Consider the following 19836-nt stretch of genomic DNA (forward strand, 5'->3'; position numbering starts at 1 on the left):
AATGACACGATGAACAATCTTCTTTGAATGAATATTTCTGTTGCTTTGTCTTGTACTATAGACCTTCCCGCAGCTGTTGGGAGAAGTGGATAGCGCCGGCAGTTTGAATGCCCATTGGGTGGCGCTTTTGGCCAACCGTATCCGAGCCAAGGCTGCCTTTCAGGTGTGGTGCTGGGAAAGGAGGGGTGCGGGCAGGGGGTGAGGTGCTGCATTTTCAGCAGAGGATGGGTGATGTGATTGGGGGAGACATGCCTCTTGCAGAGAGGATTCGGGTAGACCGCCTCCAACAAGGCCTTGCTACGGCTTCACAAATTGTCACCCCCCCGACTGTTGGCCATCTAGCTCAAGTATATGGACACTGGCACAAGTGGGTCATGTGCCGGCACATCCATCTGATCTTATTCCCATCATCTCATTGGGGACTGTCTGAATATGGCAAAGACTGATAGTTGAGGTTGGGTGAGTGCTATGCCGTTTATTGTCATGTGCACAGGTATGTGAGGTACATTGACATGCAAATACTCAAGGACAAATCATACAAAAATTACACACAAATGCTAAAAGAAAGAAGATTGTGGGAAAAGCAAGATGATAGTCCAAAAAGTAAAGAAAACAAGACCATGGCAGTGCAAGGTGCGCAGGTGAGCACAGGAAGGTGCACCTGGTGGTGTGTGACTTGACAGCCTGACAGTAGCAGTGGGGCAGGGCTAGGGGGTGGGCAGGTGAGCACAGGAAGGTGCACCTGGTGGCGTGTGACTTGACTGGCTGACAGTAGCAGTGAGCGGAGCGTGGTACCTTGATGATAGGTGCAGCAGCACCTTATGCACTTGCTTTGGCTGTGGGTGAAGACTGGGCTGAGTAAGCAGGAAGTGGTGCACATTGGGGGCAGCGTCAGAAAGATCCCTCAGTATTTTGCAGGGTTAACTCCAGGAGCGGCAAGATCTTGGAGCACACCATCTCTGGGGGTGAGTCGGCAAAGTAGCATGGTGTGGAGAAGGCAAGCCCACACAGGGGGGTCAGCAGTGGGCCTGTGTGTGGCACCAGTGAGAAGCATGAGCCATTCCATCTCCACCCCGACAGGCCTGCACACAGCAGATATTGACATAGTTGTATGTGGGATCTTCCCACAACCCCTGCACACCTCCAGCTGAGCACATGTTAGGACAGCGTGGGTGCAGGAAGAACGTCCAGCTGGTGCGGAGCGGGAGGATGAGGACGTCACTACGAAGGGAGCCCTGGGGGTTTGTGAGGGATCTGCCCTTCCTGGGCCGCAGTGGGAGGGTGGCTCCGAGCCCCACAGTGAGAAGCGGAGAGCAACACGGGTGTAGAATCAGGGGCCTGCAAAGAGCAGACTGCGGGGCCATGGAGCCTCTGTGTGCTCTGTGCACCGTGCTGTTTACAGAGGAGTGCAGCCAATCCTCATCTTTCTCTCCAAAACCAGACACAACAGGATCGATTCCAGACCTGGCAGTTTGACACGGAGTATCGTGGCGATACCTTCACAGCGACGCTCACACTTGGCAACCCCGACATCATCAATCAATCAGGTGAATGGCTGGAGGACAGCGGTCCTCTGCTGCTTGTGGGGCAGCAAACCCTCGGGCACTGCCGCCAGTGCCAGGAATAAACCCAGCAATGTGAGGGGCACACAGCCCCCTCCGACAGTGAGTGCTCCCTCACCCCCGCCCCTCCCACAGTGAGTGCCCCCTCACCCCCGCCCCTCCCACAGTGAGTGCTCCCTCACCCCCACCCCTCACACAGTGAGTGCTCCCTCACCCCCCGCCCCTCCCACAGTGAGTGCTCCCTCACCCCCGCCCCTCCCACAGTGAGTGCTCCCTCACCCCCGCCCCTCCCACAGTGAGTGCTCCCTCACCCCCCCACAGTGAGTGCTCCCTCACCCCCCCCCACAGTGAGTGCTCCCTCACCCCCCCCCACAGTGAGAGCTCCCTCACCCCCGCCCACAGTGAGAGCTCCCTCACCCCCGCCCCTCCCACAGTGAGTGCTCCCTCACCCCCACCCCTCACACAGTGAGTGCTCCCTCACCCCCGCCCCTCCCACAGTGAGTGCTCCCTCACCCCCGCCCCTCCCATAGTGAGTGCTCCCTCACCCCCGCCCCTCCCACAGTGAGTGCTCCCTCACCCCCCCCACAGTGAGTGCTCCCTCACCCCCCCCCACAGTGAGTGCTCCCTCACCCCCCCCCACAGTGAGAGCTCCCTCACCCCCGCCCCTCCCACAGTGAGTGCTCCCTCACCGCCCCCACAGTGAGTGCTCCCTCACCCCCCCCACAGTGAGTGCTCCCTCACCCCCGCCCCTCCCACAGTGAGTGCTCCCTCACCCCCCTCACAGTGAGTGCTCCCTCACCCCCCCCCACAGTGAGTGCTCCCTCACCCCCGCCCCTCCCACAGTGAGTGCTCCCTCACCACCCCTCCCTCACCCCTGTCCCTCCCAGAGAGCGCCTCTCCCTCACCCCTGCCCCTCCCTTTACTTGGTGCTCCCTCACCCCCGCCCCTCCTACAGTGAGCACACCCTCACCCCTGCCCCGCCCACAGTGAGTGCTCCCTCACCCCCGCCCCTCCCACAGAATGCTCCCTCACCCCCGCCCCTCCTACAGTGAGCACACCCTCACCCCTGCCCCTCCCACAGTGAGTGCTCCCTCACCCCCGCCCCTCCCACAGTGAGTGCTCCCTCACCCCAGCCTCTCCCTCACCCCTGCCCCTCCCACAGTGAGTGCTCCCTCACCCCTGCCCCTCCTACAGTGAGCACACTCTCACCCCTGCCCCTCCCACAGTGAGTGCTCCCTCACCCCTGCCCCTCCCACAGTGAGCACACCCTCACCCCTGCCCCTCCCACAGTGAGTGCTCCCTCACCCCTGCCCCTCCCACAGTGAGCACACCCTCACCCCCGCCCCTCCCACAGTGAGTGCTCCCTCAACCAACGCCCCTCCCATAGTGTGGCGCTCCCTCCCAATGTCTCCCACAGCACGTCTGTGTGGACACTGCCCTGGGTGCATGGTTGCGTGGTCCCTGCACGTCTGTGTGGGCAATGCCCTGGGTGCATGGTTGCGTGGTCCCTGCACGTCTGTGTGGACACTGCCCTGGGTGCATGGTTGTGTGGTCCAGTGATGGGAATGGGTTTTAGGAACTAGGGGTACTATAAGGTCCGTGAGGCTGAGGTTGGGAAGGAAGGGGGGGGGGAGAGATTTTTTTATGTGCGATCATACCCATGTAAGAGTACAAGAATGCATAACGTGTTTATTGTGTATTTATAATATAGTTATTGTGTATTATATGTCATAGCTGCTTTCTGGCATCTCTCTCTCTCTCTGTGTTTACATTACAGAATGTTCCATAATGGTATATAATCTCCATTTTGTTCTGTCACCTCCTCTTTCTTTCTGCATGCCGTTTCTTCAACATGCCTTCTCCCACTAAGAAGCCATGTCCTCACATATTCTTCGGGGTTGAATTTTGACAGAGGAGGGCCCACCAACTTAATAAATAGAAGAGTTAAGAGATGATCAGTTTGAAGTCTTGCACGTTGTGGTGACATGCAGAGATTCATGCCACTGAAGCTTCTTTCACATTCTGCTGTTGATACCGGAATTGTATTTACAGCCGTTACCAGCTGCTGAAAATCTGCAGAAACTATCTTCCCTTTAGATTCCTTGAATTCTCTGAAGGCTCTGACACAAAGCCGACCATTTAAGCCAAATTGTTCTGCCATTTCTTCTACATCATTATTCCCAAAGGTAAAAAGTGAATCTTCTGGAATATTGTTAATATCTAAATATTTCGACTTGTTAATTAACTTTTTACATTTAAAATTGGAAGCTGTTGTAGATTCAAGCAGCCTGGATTTCATATTATTGACCAAACTCCTCAAAAACTGTTGTCTATGTATAGTAGGTACTTTACCAGCTCTCAAATTTATTCCATTAAATATCATCTGGCTTGTTGCTTTCTCCACTTGAGTATAACATTTTCCTGGCTTCTCTATTTGACATTCAAGAACCTTGATAGTTTGTTTAATTTCCTCATTGTACTAAGTGTACAATTTCGGTTCTGCAGTTGAAGTGACAGTTCAGACAACTCTAGCAAACTGTCTATCAACAAGCCCAAATTAGTTACGAAAGCTGATGACTCTAATACTTTTTTCAGCCCCTCGTACTTTGCTCACTCTGCATTAGATCTTGAAGCATCACAGCGTGCTTTTCCAAAATGCTCCCAAATAGCTTGCCACATTGCCTTTACAGTTCGGTAAGACGAAGCAACCCATCTCACACTGAAAACACAACCAATTTTCAACAGTTGACAGTGAAGAACCTCAGCACATGCAGTTAACTCATCCTGATTCTTAGGAGACCTATGATATAAGGAATACAATTTATCACAAAATATCTGAAAATGATTCAAACTTGCAACTTCATTTATAGCATCACCTACACTGAGTTCAAGCCTGTGACTGGCACAGTGCCAAACAGTTGCATTAGGGAAATCATCAAGAAATAGTTTTGCAACCCCTGCATTTCGTCCTAACATTACTGATGCACCATCAGTTACAAGTGATATCACATTTTCTTTTAGGTTCTTTTAGAAGCCCATCCTATAAAGATTTTGCATTTGGACCGTTTCATATGTTCTAAGTCAAATTACAATGATATAGGTTGGGAAGATTCACCAACTGCTGCTCTCAAGCAGACTACTAGAACAGTTTTCCCATTAATAGTAGTAGATTCATCAATCATAATAGACATTTTAGATTGTTTTGAAATTATATTTTCCACCACTGTCTTTCGCATCTGGTTCCCTATGTGGTGAGAACACCCTAAGTTGATGCCGTTTCTTTCTTGCAGTTCAATATCAGAAAACATATCTGTGTAGGGCCTACCTTTGTGTACAATATATACAGTTCTAAAAACTCGACCTGTTTTTGCTTCGTCCTTTTTCAGTGACATATACACTACATTTTCGATTGCTTTTTTTTCAGTTGTATCATTGATTTTTTGGCATCTGATATGAGCTATGATCTATTTTTGTGCTTAAAAATCTTTTTTCTTAAACTCATTAACTGTTTTGCTTTGTCATCACTCACTCCTCAAGTCAAGTCAAGTTTATTTGTCACATGCACATACACGATCTGCAGTGAAATGAAAGTGGCAATGCCTGCGGATTGTGCACAAAAAAGAATTACAGTTACAGCATATAAATAAAGTTAATACAGTTAATACAGAGAAGACAAAATTTAGTCCCTGGAGTTAAAAAAGTTAACAGTCCTGATGGCCTGTGGGAAGAAACTCCGTCTCATCCTCTCCGTTTTCACAGCGTGACAGCGGAGGCGTTTGCCTGACCGTAGCAGCTGGAACAGTCCGTTGCTGGGGTGGCAGGGGTCCCCCATAATCTTGCTTGCTCTCGATCTGCACCTCCTGATGTATAGGTCCTGCAGGGGGGCGAATGTAGTTCCCATGGTGCGTTCTGCCGAACGCACTACTCTCTGCAGGGCCATCCTGTCCTGGGCAGAGCTGTTCCCAAACCAGACTGTAATGTTGCCGGACAGGATGCTCTCTACAGCCCCAGAGTAGAAGCAATGAAGGATCCTCAGAGACACTCTGAATTTCCTCAGCTGTCTAAGGTGGTAAAGGCGCTGCTTTGCCTTACCCACCAGTGCGGCAATGTGTGTTGTCCATGTCAGATCCTCTGTGATGTGAACTCCCAGGTATTTGAAGCTGCTCACCCTATCCACAGTAGACCCATTTATCTCCAGTGGCGTGTACGTCCTTGGATGTTGAGCCCTTCTAAAGTCCACAATCAGCTCCTTAGTTTTTGTGACATTCAAGAGGAGGCTATTGTCCCGACACCAGAGTGCCAGATCAGCCACCTCCTCCCGGTAGGCCTTCTCATTGTTGTTGAAGATCTGGCCCACCACCACAGTGTCATCAGCAAACTTGATGATGGAGTTTTAGCTGAACCTGGCCACACAGTCATGTGTGTACAGGGAGTACAGTAGGGGGCTAAGGACGCAACCCTGGGGGGATCCTATGTTCAGGGTGAGGGGGCTAGATGTGTGTTAACACATCTACATTACCTACTACATTAACACTGCACCACTCACGAGACAAATGAATTCCTTGTGGAAGATCACATTTTTCAATATCTTTTGAAATGTCTTCACATGCAGCATCAGGCAAAACAGTTACATTATCATTTTCAAGTAATTTTGCCTTCTTTTCTGGTTTTCATTATCATTTATTTCTTCATCGATCAGAAGACACTCTTTCAAAGTATCTCAGTATGCTCATTTTCACAGGGGTACACAAATCTGAAATGTATATATTTGATAGTGATTTGATAGTGATATATAATAAAATTTGATAGTGATATATAATAAAATATTTCCGCTTGCACTATTGTTTTGCTAAATAAAACCACCCACAATAAAATATTCACCACTCATGATTTAGGCTGGAAAAAACTATTGGTACTACTTATTTAACTGAAACAACTGAGGCACAGCGGCAGAGCGGGAAATAAAATAATGTGGAATAATAACATAACATGACTTTATCTGAGCCTGTGCTCGTGGTCCGGTAGCCCTGACAGTGAGTTTAAGAAATTCTCCTTTGAATATTATTCAAAGGAACACATGGTCAAAACACAATTACATTTAATGAGGAATATGGATCGATGTATTGATGACACATTGTATAACTACTACCTGTTAACTCCTGGCTGTTAACAAGTGCTAACAATGGAAGTTAACAAATCGGTTTCGTCTGAGTTGAATTAAGTGATAAACGACTCGAATCTTACTGCAGTACTCATTAAACCCGAGCTGGAAATTGAAAACTAGGGGAATGCTGTCCCCCTGCCTACCCCTCCATTTACATCACTAGTGTGGTCCCTGCACGTCTGTGTGGGCACTGCCCTGGGTGCATGGTTATCAGGCCCCTGCACGTCTGTGTGGACACTGCCCTGGGTGCATGGTTGTCAGGCCCCTGCACGTCTGTGTGGGCACTGCCCTGGCTACATGGTTGTGTGGTCCCTGCACGTCTGTGTGGTCACTACCCTGGGTGCATGGTTGTGTGGTCCCTGCACGTCTGTGTGGGCACTGCCCTGGGTGCATGGTTGTCAGGCCCCTGCACGTCTGTGTGGACACTACCCTGGGTGCATGGTCGTTAGGTCCCTGCACGTCTGTGTGGGCACTGCCCTGGGTGCATGGTTGTCAGGTCCCTGCACGTCTGTGTGGACACTGCCCTGGGTGCATGGTTGTGTGGTCCCTGCACGTCTGTGTGGACTGCCCCGGGTGCATGGTTGTCAGGTCCCTGCAGTAAGAGTGAAGTTGGACAAGGCAGTTGAGAGGGAAAGGGGGTGTAGATGCTGAGAGCTGACGTCACTGTCCATCTTCCACCACACAGTGATTCTCGTTGCACACTTTCTCCAGAGCGTTACCCGGAATCTGGTTCTGGGCGGGGAAATGGTTTATCATCGGAGACCGTCAGAGGAAGGAGCTATCTTCACTTTGGCTGCCAAATACACAAGTGAGTGAGCTAGAGAAAGGGACAGGGAAAGGTGTGGACTATGAGTATTACAGTGATGAGTGTGGGGTGTAGCCAGTGTGACAGTGGGCGGTGCAGTGGATCCAGTCAGGGGTATGGGGAGTAATAGAGTGTACATAATAGGGCTTCAGTCTGAAGCAGGGTCTCGACCCGAAACGTCACCCACTCCCTCTCTCCTAGATGCTGCCTGACCTGCTGAGTTACTCCAGCATTTTGTGGTACATAATAGGGCAGTGCGATGTAGCAGAATATGACAGTGAGCATGTGGGCAATATCAGTGTTACAATGGCAGGTGCGGGTGTGTCTGTAGCAGACTGTGACAATGAGGGGTGCAAGGTGTTACCTCGAGGGGTGTGGGGTGTATCAGTGTTACAGTGAGGGTGTGGGGTGTATCAGTGTTGCAGTGGGGGTGTGGGGTGTTACAGTGAGGGTGTGGGGTGTATCAGTGTTACAGTGGGGGTGTATCAGTGTTACAGTGGGGGTGTGGGGTGTATCAGTGTTACAGTGGGGGTGTGTCAGTGTTACAGTGAGGGTGTGGGGTGTATCAGTGTTACTGTGGGGGTGTATCAGTGTTACAGTGAGGGTGTGGGGTGTATCAGTGTTACAGTGAGGGTGTGGGGTGTTACAGTGAGGGTGTGGGGTGTGGGGTGTTACAGTGGGGGTGTATCAGTGTTACAGTGAGGGTGTGGGGTGTTACAGTGGGGGTGTGGGGTGTTACAGTGAGGGTGTGGGGTGTGGGGTGTTACAGTGGGGGTGTATCAGTGTTACAGTGAGGGTGTGGGGTGTATCAGTGTTACAGTGGGGGTGTGGGGTGTTACGGTGGGGGTGTATCAGTGTTACAGTGAGGGTGTGGGGTGTTACAGTGGGGGTGTGGGGTGTTACAGTGGGGGTGTGGGGTGTTACAGTGGGGGTGTGGGGTGTTACAGTGGGGGTGTGGGGTGTTACAGTGGGGGTGTGGGGTGTTACAGTGGGGGTGTATCAGTGTTACAATGAGGGTGTGGGGTGTATCAGTGTTACAGTGAGGGCGTGGGGTGTTACAGTGAGGGTGTGGGGTGTTACAGTGAGGGTGTGGGGTGTGTCAGTGTTACAGTGAGGGTGTGGGTGTGTCGGGGTGTTGCAGTGTTTGTGTGTCCCAGTACCTGAACCGTCTGTCTGTCCTGCAGCTTCTCAGTGGATCGGTACTTTGAACATCGGACGAGGTGGGGCTCACGCCAGTTACTACCACCGGGCCAATGATCAGGTGAGTGGGGAGAGCAAGGAATCATGTCACATATGGCACTGAGGGTTGGTCATGTGGCATATACACGCGTGTGCATTGTGTTGACATGCGTTTGTGGTGTGTATGTAAGTTTTGTGTGTTTGCGGGGCGAGTAGTATATGAGGCTGTAAAGAGACAGATGAGGTATTGATGTTTAATGGAAAGCCGCTGTCAGCCCGGTCTATCAGTTTGCTCTCAATTGGAAGCTTCATTTATAATTTTGCCATCAACATTACATGGTGCGGTAATCTCTCACCAATCAGCTGCCTCCCGATGCCCATTTGAGGTTCCCTCACAACCAGGGCTCCAGGTCCCCTTTTGGCCTCGGTGCACACGGACCTTGCAGCACACCTTCAGAGGGGAGCTGACAATGGCCCCAAAATCATTGCAGTATTTGACCCCGTGCGGCATTGAGAGTCTTGGTGAAGCTCAAGTCAGCGAGGCCCAGTGGTGGAAGTCTTCACTGCAGGAGTTCCCCAGTGCTGCATCCCGGGCCCAACCATCTTTATCTGCACCAAAATAGCCCCATCAGCCCACCATGTCACTGCCGACGTCTCTCCCTACCTCCATGAATCGCAGTCATTCACGTGGTTGTCTAGATACTTCATGGATGTTGTGAGAATCACTGTCAGCATCCCCTCGAGCAACAAGCTCAATCATTCCAGCCCTTTGAGGAAACAATTCTTCCTACTTGCAGTTGTGGGCGGTACGATGGTGCAACTGGTAGAGCTGCTGTCTCACAACACCAGAGATCCTGGCCTACACCCCCACCGTAACACCCCACACCCCCACTGTAACTCATTGCTCCAAATGGCCTGTTTCCAAGCTGTATCTCTAAACAGACATGGTGGTGACTAAGGCGCTTGGCACACTTGTCTTCATTGGGTACAGGAGTTGGAATCTTGCAGCTTTATATGACATTGGTAAGGTCATAAAATGAGGACGTGACCAGGTCTTGAGGATTTGCATTATACAGAGAAGTTGGTTAGGCTCGGGCTTCTTCCCCTGAGACTGAAGGATGACCATAGAGAGGTTTATAGAATCGTGTAGGGCATAGATGTTGAATGGCCAGTGTCCTTTCCCCAGGGTACAAGAGAGAGTGGGGGGGAAGAGAGAGTGGGGGGGGGGAGAGAGAGTGGGGGGGGGGGGGGGGGGAGAGAGTGGGGGGGGGGGGGAGAGAGTGGGGGGGGAGGGAGAGAGTGGGGGGGGGAGAGAGAGTGGGTTAGTGGGAAACCAGACAGCAAACGTGTGGGTTAGTAGATTAATTAATCGCTGTAAAATTGCCCCTAATGTCTAGGGAATGGGTGAGAAAGTGAGATTATCTGGAACTAGCAGGAAAAGTGATTGATGGTCAGCGTAGATTTGGTGAGCCCTAGGGCCTGGTTTCATGTTGTATTTATGAACTAAACTCTAGTCCCTCTTTATTACCGGAACATTCACCAGGCAGCATCTTGGTGAATCTCCTCAGCACCCTCTCCAGTACAATTGCATCCTTCCTGTAGTGTGGTGACCACAAGCGCATACAGTAATCCAGCTGTGGCCTAACTGATACTTTATACAACTGTGACAAGACATCCGAGCTCTTACATCAATGAAGGGCAGTATTCAATTTGCCTTCCTGATGGAGTCATAGTGATACAGTGAGGAAACAGGCCCTTCGGCCCAACTTGCCCACACCGGCCAACATGTCCCAGCTACGCTAGTTCCACCTGCTTGCATTTGGTCCATATCCCTCCAAACCTGTCCTATCCATGTACCTGTCTAACTGTCTCTTAAAGTTTATGATGGGATAGTCCCAGCCTCAAATTCCTCCTCCGGCAGCTTGTTCCATACACCCACCACCCACTGTGTGAAAAAGTTACCCCTCGAATTCCTATAAAGTTTGTTAATCCTGTTGGCATTCGCGGTCTTCGCTCTGCTATCGCAGCACATGGCAGCGATGAAGATGGCACTGGCTACCACCGATTGGTAGAACATTTGCAGCATCTTACTACAGACGTTGAAGGAGCATAACCTTCTCAAAACGTACAGTACTTCTTGTACAGGGCCTCATCGTTCCTGGACCAGCCCAGTTTACTATCCAGGTATACTCCAAGGTACTCCTTGGTAATCTGCACATCCACACCATTGATGAAGACTGGACAGAGGTGTTCCTCTCCTCCTAAAGTCCACCACTAACTCCTTAGTCTTGTCAGTGTTGAACTGCAGGTGATTCAGCCCACACCACTCAACAAAGTCGTTGACTACACCTCTGTATTCAGTTTCCTTCCCTGATTGCAGAGTCATCTAAAAACCTGTGCAGGTGGCTGGAGTCCCAGTTATATCTGATGTCCGAGGTGTAGATGGTGAACAGGAAGGGGGAGAAGACCGTCCCCTATGAGGCCCCTGTGTTGCTCACTACCATGTCTGAGACACAGTTCTGTTGCCTGACATATTGTGGTCGTCCAGTCAGGTAGTTGGTGATCCAGGACATCAATGGAGCATCCACCCGCATCTTCGTCAGTTTGCTCCCTAGCAGTGTTAGAAATATAGAAAATAAGTGCAGAAGTAAGCCATTCGACCTTTCGAGCCAGCTCGATCATGATCATGGCTGATCAACCAAAATCTATACCCCATTCCTGCTTTCTCCCCATATCCATTGATTCCGTTAGCCCAAAGAACTATATCTAGCTCTCTCTTAAAAACATCCAGTGAATTGGCCTCCACTGCCTTCTGTGGCAGCGAATTCCACAGATTCACAACTCTCTGGGTGAAAATTCCACAGGTTCACAACTCTGGGTGAAAAAGGCACAGTGTTAAAAGCACTGGAGAAGTAAAAAAACAAGACTGTCACGGTGCTTCCCGGCTTATCCAGGTGAGCATAGGAACAATGGAGCAGGTGGATGATGGCGTCCTCAACCCAGTGTGCTCTGTGGTGATTGCTAGTGAGGCAGGCAGGGGAACAGAGGTGAAGACTGAGTTAGAGGACTGTTGGAAGGATGAGCAACCTGACCAGGGCATCGTGGTTCAGTGGGGCATTCGAGAGGGGACAGGGAAGAACAACGTAGTTGTCATTGGCGATAGTATAGTTAAGGGCATTGACACCTCTCTGCCACGAGGATCGAGAGACCCGAAGACTGTTGCCTGCCTGGTGCCCAGGCTCCGAACATTTCATATGACGTGCAGAGGAACTTCATATCATATCATATCATATATATACAGCCGGAAACAGGCCTTTTCGGTCCTCCAAGTCCGTGCCGCCCAGTGATCCCCGTACATTAACACTATCCTACACCCACTAGGGACAATTTTTACATTTACCCAGCCAATTAACCTACATACCTGTACGTCTTTGGAGTGTGGGAGGAAACCGAAGATCTCGGAGAAAACCCACGCAGGTCACGGGGAGAACGTACAAACTCCTTACAGTACAGCACCCGTAGTCAGGATCGAACCTGAGTCTCCGGCGCTGCATTCGCTGTAAAGCAGCAACTCTACCGCTGCGCTACCGTGCCGCCCTTGGAGTGGGAGGGGAAAGATCCGGTTGTCGTGGTCCATGTGGGTACCAATGACGTAGGTAGAACGAGGAAAGAGGTTCTACGAAAGGAATTTGAACAGCTAGGCACCAAATTTTAAAGCAGAATCAAGAAGGTAATAATCTCTGGATTGCTACCTGAGCCGCCTGCAAATTGGTATTGTGTTGAGAGGATTAGAGATGAGAGATGAATGCGTGGCTCAAAGACTGGTGTGTAAGAAGTGGGTTTGAATTAGTGGGACATTGGCACCAGTATTGGGGAAGGAGGGAACTGTTCCGACGAGACGGACTCCACTTGAACCCGACTGGGACCAGACTTCTGGCAACCTGTATAAGCAGGGCTGGACATAGAGCTTGCAACTGAATATTGGGCGCATGGGGTCAACAAAGTGGAAGTTCAAGGGAAAGAGTGCAGGAAAAGTTACAAAAGTCTCCAGAATTAGTGGGATGGTAAGTTTAAGAAGGGATAAGAGGGTCAGGTAAAACCAGGACTGGTGTGAGAGGGGAGGAGAATACACGGTGTTGCATTTGAATGCACGCAGAATAAGCAATAAAGTGGATGAGCTTGGGGCACAGTTAGAAATTGGTAGGAATTACAGAGACGTGGCTGCAAGAGGATCAGAGCTGGGAGATGAATCTTCAAGGTTATACATCCTATCGGAAAGAGAGACAGGTGGGCAGAAGGGGTGGGGTAGTTCTGTTGGTAATGAATGAAATTCAGTCCTTAGCGACGGGTGACATAGGATCAGAAGATGTACAGTCATTGTGGATGGAGCTGGGAAATTGTGAGGGTAAAAAGACCCTAATAGGAGTTATTTACAGGCCCCCAAACAGTAGCCAGGATATAGGATACAAGTTCCATCGGGAGATACAATCAGCATGTAAGAAAGGCAATGCTATGGTGGTCATGGGAGATTTCAAAATCAGGTTGGTACTGGACCCCAAGAAAGGGAGTTTGGAGAATGCCTGTGAGATGGATTCTTCGAGTAGTTTGTTGTGGAGCCTACCAGGGAAAAGACAATTCTGGATTTCGTGTTGTGTAATGAAACGGATTTGATAAGGGAACTCAAGGTAAAGGAACCACCAGGAAGTAGTGGCCACAATATGATTAGTTTTAATCTGCAATTTGAGGGGGAAGGTGAATCAGATGTGACGGTATTGCAGCTGAGTAAAGGGACCACAGAAACATGAGGGAGGAGCTGGCCCAACGTTGACTGGAAAGGGACCATAACTGGGATGATGGTGGAACTCTCCCCCCCACTCTCTCTCCCCCCCACTCTCTCTCCCCCCCCCACTCTCTCTCCCCCACTCTCTCTCTCCCACCCACTCTCTCTCCCCCACTCTCTCTCTCCCCCCCACTCTCTCCCCCCCCACTCTCTCTTCCCCCCCACTCTCTATTCCCCCCACTCTCTATTCCCCCCACTCTCTCTTCCCCCCACTCTCTCTTCCCCCCACTCTCTCTCCCCCCCACTCTCTCTTCCCCCCCACTCTCTCCCCCCCCCACGCTCTCTCCCCCACTCTCTCTCCCCCACTCTCTCTCCCCCCACTCTCTCTTCCCCCCCACTCTCTCTTCCCCCCACTCTCTCTCCCCCCCACTCTCTTCCCCCCACTCTCTCTTCCCCCCCACTCTCTCTTCCCCCCCACTCTCTCTCCCCCCCACTCTCTCTCCCCCCCACTCTCTCTCCCCCACTCTCTCTCTCCCCCCACTCTCTCTCGCCCCCCACTCTCTCTCCCCCCACTCTCTCTTCCCCCCCACTCTCTCTTCCCCCCCACTCTCTCTTCCCCCCACTCTCTTCCCCCCACTCTCTCTTCCCCCCCACTCCCTCTCCCCCCCACTCTCTCTCCCCCACTCTCTCTCTCCCTGTAAAAGGATGTCCCTCGTACGCAGAGTCTTTTACTGAATAGGTTTATTAATTGCACTACACACATTATGCCCTAGCTGTCCGTGGTCATCACTGGAACTAGAGAGCGAGCTGGAGGTGGGGAAGCTACAATTATACAAGAGACCATGGGGAGTGGTTAGTAGTGGTGAGGTCACTATGTTAAAGGAACATGCACTGATCTACATCCTTCCTCTTGGAAACAAGAGCGACTACGGCTCATACGCTAGACTTAAACTATAAGCAGGGAGCAGATAGAATGCAGCACAACACAGACTACTCGTACCCACCGTACCGGACAGGCGGCTTGACCAGTCGCCCAGAGCGGGTGCGCAACCCCCCATCCCCTTCGGTCGAAGGAAGAGCAGGGACGGGTGCGGGTACCGAGGCAGGGGAACCAGGGGAAGGAGGAGAACGGGGCGGCGATACCCGCAAACGCGCAGGCGAAGGAGGGGAAGTGGGCTGGGGCGAGCCGGGCACAGACAGCCGAGACGGCGAAGGTTGGGGCATGCGAGGATGGACGGGAAAAGGAGGCACATCAGGCACCGGGGACTGGACGGGAGGTGAATACGGGACCGCGGGAGGCGGTGCAGGCTCGTTGACCAGCATCAGGTGCTGGCGGGTACGACGGTACACGGTGCCCTCGTAATTAACCAGGTACGACCGTGGAGAGTCAGCATTGCCGACGACCACGGCCAGCCGGTGGTGACCCGAGGCGGACTCCATCCGGACAACCTGGCCAGCGAACAGAGGGGGAAGGGGACGGGACGATTTGTCAAAGGAGCGCTTCTGAATGACTTGCTTTTCGATGATGCGCTCCTTGACAGCGGCAGGGCTGCGAGCCGTTGGTTTCAGGGATTGCTGGGAGACGGGGATGGGGGGTCTAGTGGTGCGGGACATGAGGCGCTGGGCAGGGGAACCGAGCGCGGGGTCCCGGGAGATGTTGCGGAGGTTGAGGAGGGCAAGGTACAAGTCAGAACTGGCAAGCCGACAACGTTCCATCAGTTCCTTCGCGCTGCGGACAGCGCGCTCTGCAAGTCCATTGCTTTGCGGGTACTCGGGGCTGCTGGTGATGTGGCGAAAGTTCCACAGGGTGGCGAAAGCGGCAAACTCCGCGCTGGTAAACTGGCTGCCGTTGTCGGACTGGAGAGATACCGGGGAACCAAAGGTAGAGAAGTGGCGGCGAAGCTTCCCGATGACGGCAGCAGACGTGAGGGACGGCAGCAGGTCCACCTCGAACCAGCTGGAGTAGGAGTCCACCAGGACCAGGTAGTGTTTGCCACGCCACTCGAAAATGTCGGCGGCAACAGCCATCCACGGCAACTCGGGAGCCGGCTGCTGCAGGAGAGGCTGGCGCTGCTGATGAGGTAGTAGGCGGTTGCAGGCAGCGCAGGCGGAGACCCTGTCCCGGATGTCCTGAACCATGCCAGGCCAGTAAAATTGTGCTTGGGCCTGGGATAAAGTGGCCTCCACCCCGGGGTGTCCGTTGTGGGCAGTCTGAAAGTAGTGATCTCGCAGCGCGGCCGGCACCACGACCTTGTGACCCTTCACCACCACGCCCTCGTGCAGCACCAGTTCATCCCGAACCAGGAAGTAGGGCACGGCACCAGCCGGCAGGGAAGACCGTCGGTCAGGCCAGCCACGGCGGATGACGCTCTCAAGCTGTTGCAGGGCAGGATCAGCGGCAGTGTGTGTGACCAGGGACTGCATCTGCCAAGATGGAACGATGTTGACGTTCAACACCATCAGGTCAGCCGATTCGTACGGATGGCGGGAAATGGAAGGTAGTGGGGCACGGGACAAAGTGTCTGCCACGAACATCTCCTTGCCCTTGCGGTACACGATATCGAAGGTAAAGCGCTGAAGCTGCAGCATCATTCGCTGCAAACGGGACGAGGCTGCGTGGATGGGCTTGTTCAAAATAGAGACCAGCGGTTGGTGGTCAGTTTCGATGGTGAAGGTGTTGCCCAGAACGTAGTCTTTGAATTTGGAGCACGCGAATACCACGGCAAGGAGCTCCTTTTCAATCTGGGCGTAGCGCTGTTCAGCAGGGGTCATTGTGCGAGAGGCATAGGAGACGGGCAGCTGCCGGTCGTCATAGAGCTGCAGGCAGGCAGCACCAAGGCCGAACCGAGATGCATCGCAGGTGAGGACGATTGGCCTGTTCAGGTCGAAAAACTGCAAAGTGGGGGTCCGTGCGAGTCTGGACTTCAGGGCCACGAAGGTCGACTGGTGGTGCGGGAGCCAGACCCAGGCATAGTCCTTCTTGGCCAGCTCCCTCAGGGGGGCACTCAGTTCGCTGAGGTCGGGTATGAACTTGCCTAAGTAGTTGACCATGCCCAGAAAGCGCTGCAGGCCGGGCACGTCAGTGGGAGCGGGCATTTCGGTGATCGCCGCCGTCTTCTCGGGGTCTGGCTTCAGGCCCCCCGCCGTGAAAACATGGCCAACGTAGGTGACTTCCTCAACGCGGAATCGACACTTCCGTTGATTAAGTTTGAGATTGATCTCACGAGCCCTGTCCAGGACTTGGCGGAGGTGTCGGTCGTGCTCAGCGACGTCCCTCCCGTACACCAGGATGTCATCCACAATGATGGCGCACGGCAACCCGGCAAACAGCTGCTCCATTGTACGCTGGAAAACCTCGCTTGCTGAGTTGATCCCAAAAGGCATGCGGAGGAAACGGAACCTGCCAAAAGGTGTGCTGAAGGTGGTCAGGAAGGAGGAACGTGCATCCAAAGGGATCTGCCAAAAGGAGCTCTTGGCATCTAGGACCGAGAAAACTGTGGCTGGACCGACCTGTGCCGCGACGTCCTCCACCGTCCGCATGGGGTAGTGCGGGCGTTTGATAGCCAGGTTCAGGTCTTTTGGGTTGATGCAGATCCTGATCTCGCTCGCATCTTTCTTGGCAGCGACCACCATGGTGGAGACCCACTGGGTGGGGGCACTCACCTCCTTGAGGATGCCCATGTCCACCATGCCACGTAGTGTGGACTCCACGCGGCCCTTCATGGCAAAAGACACACGGTGGGCCGGTCTAACCACCGGGTTGACCCCCGGGTCAACAACGATCTTGTAGGCACAGGGCAGCTTCCCCAGGACTTCATCAAATCGGTCGGGATACTCGATCAGGGGGTCCATGGGGGCCTGCACCAGGTGGATGTCGCGGTGGAATGAAACCAAGCCAAAGTCCTGGCATGCACGGGCGCCCAGCAGGGTGACGTTGTCAGATGCTAGCAGGAGGAACGTGAGGGGCCGAGAGGTCTCCAGAACAGTACAGATAACCGTTGCCTTCCCCACGGCAACCAGAACACCTCCCCCCATAGGCATGAAGGCGGGAGTCGTCAGGAGTAACCCTCTCCCCCGAGCTTATCTGCTCGAAGAGGCCAACAGACATAACATTTGCAAAAGCACCAGTATCGACCTTCGCAGGGAAGGAGTGTCCATTGACAGTAACATGCACGGAAGGATCCGTTATCAACGCAGGTGCACCCAAAAGCGAAAACACTGTATCTGGATCGGGGAGTTCCTCGTGTTGGTACTGGGAACCGGTTGCGCTATCACTGTTCGCAAGGTTGTTTAGACTCCTTCTAGGAGCAGGGACAGGTCTCCCACGAGAACGACAAGCTGCAGAAAAGTGGTTCAGTTTCCCGCAGGAATTACAAGTTTTGCCCTGCGCTGGGCAAACGTTAAACTGGTGTGACGAGAAGTTGCAGTTTGGGCATCGGCGAGGGGTGACCGTAGTGGGCGCGGAGGGGGCGACCCTGGCCGGCGGGGCATTTAGCCGCCGGCGGCCGGTGAAATTTATGTCATGGGACGCCGGCCGAGATACTGAGGCAACAGCAGAGGCCATGCGTGCGGCATGTATGGCGTCCTTTAGCGACAGGTCAGGCTTCATCAGGAGCTCGTCACGCAGCTTGGAGTTTAGGAGACCGTTGACCAGGACGTCCCTGATCATCTCGTCGGGTGTGATCGTTTCAAGGCGGCACCGCCGAGCCATATGCCTCAAAGAAGCAATGAAGGCGTCAACGTGCTCCCCTGGAGTCTGACGACGCGTGAAAAAGTTAAAACGCTCAATAATGTTATTGGTGGGTATATCACACAGGGCAGTGAACTTGGCCATGAGACATGCCGGGTCGTTGCGGTCCTCCGGAGGGACGAAATCGAACGAAGCATAGCGTTCCATTGCCTCCGGACCAGCCAGGTTGAGGAGCAGGTGAGCCTGTACCGCAGGATTTGCATCAGGATGGGCAATCGCGATATAGTGTTCGTAGTCCCGCTGGAAGACAGTCCAGCGGTGCACTATGTCCCCATCAAAAACGAGCGTGTCCGGACGACGACACGAGGGAGCCATGGCAAAGTGGAAGGAGGGGACACAACTGGGAGGAACAAATAATAAAATAAAACCGATCAACAGGAGACGCAAGTCTACCGCTCTGACACCATGTAAAAGGATGTCCCTCGTACGCAGAGTCTTTTACTGAACAGGTTTATTAATTGCACTACACACATTATGCCCTAGCTGTCCGTGGTCATCACTGGAACTAGAGAGCGAGCTGGAGGTGGGGAAGCTACAATTATACAAGAGACCATGGGGAGTGGTTAGTAGTGGTGAGGTCACTATGTTAAAGGAACATGCACTGATCTACACTCCCCCACTCTCTCTCTCCCCCACTCTCTCTCTCCCCCCACTCTCTCTCCCCCCACTCTCTCTCCCCCCACTCTCTCTCGCCCCCACTCTCTCTCCCCCCACTCTCTCTCTCGCCCCCCCACTCTCTCTCCCCCCACTCTCTCCCCCCCCACTCTCTCTCCCCCCCACTCTCTCCCCCCCCACTCTCTCCCCCCCCACTCTCTCTCCCCCCCCACTCTCTCCCCCCCCACTCTCTCTCCCCCCCACTCTCTCTCCCCCCCACTCTCTCTCCCCCCCACTCTCTCTCTCCCTCCCCCCCACTCTCTCTCCCCCCCACTCTCTCTCCCCCCACTCTCTCTCTCTCCCCCCCCACTCTCTCTTCCCCCCTCTCTCTTCCACCCCACTCTCTCTTCGCCCCCACTCTCTCTTCCCCCCCACTCTCTCTTCCCCCCACTCTCTCTTCCCCCCCACTCTCCCCCCCACTCTCTCTTCCCCCCCACTCTCTCTTCCCCCCCACTCTCTCTTCCCCCCACTCTCTTCCCCCCCACTCTCTCTACCCCCCCTCTCTCTCCCCCTCTCTCCCCTCCCCCACTCTCTCCCCCCCACTCTCTCTCCCCCCCCACACTCTCTCCCCCCCACTCTATTCCCCCCACTCTCTATTCCCCCCACTCTCTCTCCCCCCACTATCTCTCCCCCCACTATCTCTCCCCCCACTATCTCTCCCCCCACTATCTCTCCCCCCTTTCTCTCTCCCCCCCTTCTCTCTCCCCCTTCTCTCGCCCCCTTCTCTCTCCCCCATCTCTCTTCCCCCTCTCTCTTCCCCCCCTCTCTCCCCCCCACTATCTCTCCCCCCACTATCTCTCCCCCCACTATCTCTCCCCCCCTTTCTCTCTCCCCCCCTTTCTCTCTCCCCCCCCTTCTCTCCCCCCCTTCTCTCCCCCCCTTCTCTCCCCCCCTTCTCTCCCCCCCTTCTCTCCCCCCCTTCTCTCTCCCCCTTCTCTCTCC

At 53.3% G+C, this 19836-nt stretch overlaps 1 protein-coding gene across 2 annotated transcripts in view; it reads left to right on the forward strand.

Moving 5' to 3' along the window:
• LOC144605367 (mitochondrial import receptor subunit TOM40B-like) overlaps positions 1-18670 on the forward strand; it is a 64022-nt gene extending 45352 nt beyond the window's left edge. Inside the window, exons 4-8 of one of the 2 annotated variants that reach the window (XM_078420516.1) lie at positions 62-163; positions 1442-1547; positions 7412-7534; positions 8716-8792; positions 18307-18670. In XM_078420516.1, coding sequence (XP_078276642.1) covers positions 62-163; positions 1442-1547; positions 7412-7534; positions 8716-8792; positions 18307-18597 — 699 coding nt within the window. In that variant the 3' untranslated portion in view covers positions 18598-18670. Of the gene's footprint in view, positions 1-61; positions 164-1441; positions 1548-3659; positions 4011-7411; positions 7535-8715; positions 8793-18306 lie in introns of those variants that run through there. The other variant, XM_078420517.1, reaches the window with a different exon arrangement.
• The last annotated feature ends 1166 nt before the right edge of the window (positions 18671-19836 follow it).

The sequence above is a fragment of the Rhinoraja longicauda genome, chromosome 24, assembly GCF_053455715.1.
Source record: "Rhinoraja longicauda isolate Sanriku21f chromosome 24, sRhiLon1.1, whole genome shotgun sequence".
NCBI classification, from domain to species: domain Eukaryota; kingdom Metazoa; phylum Chordata; class Chondrichthyes; order Rajiformes; family Arhynchobatidae; genus Rhinoraja; species Rhinoraja longicauda.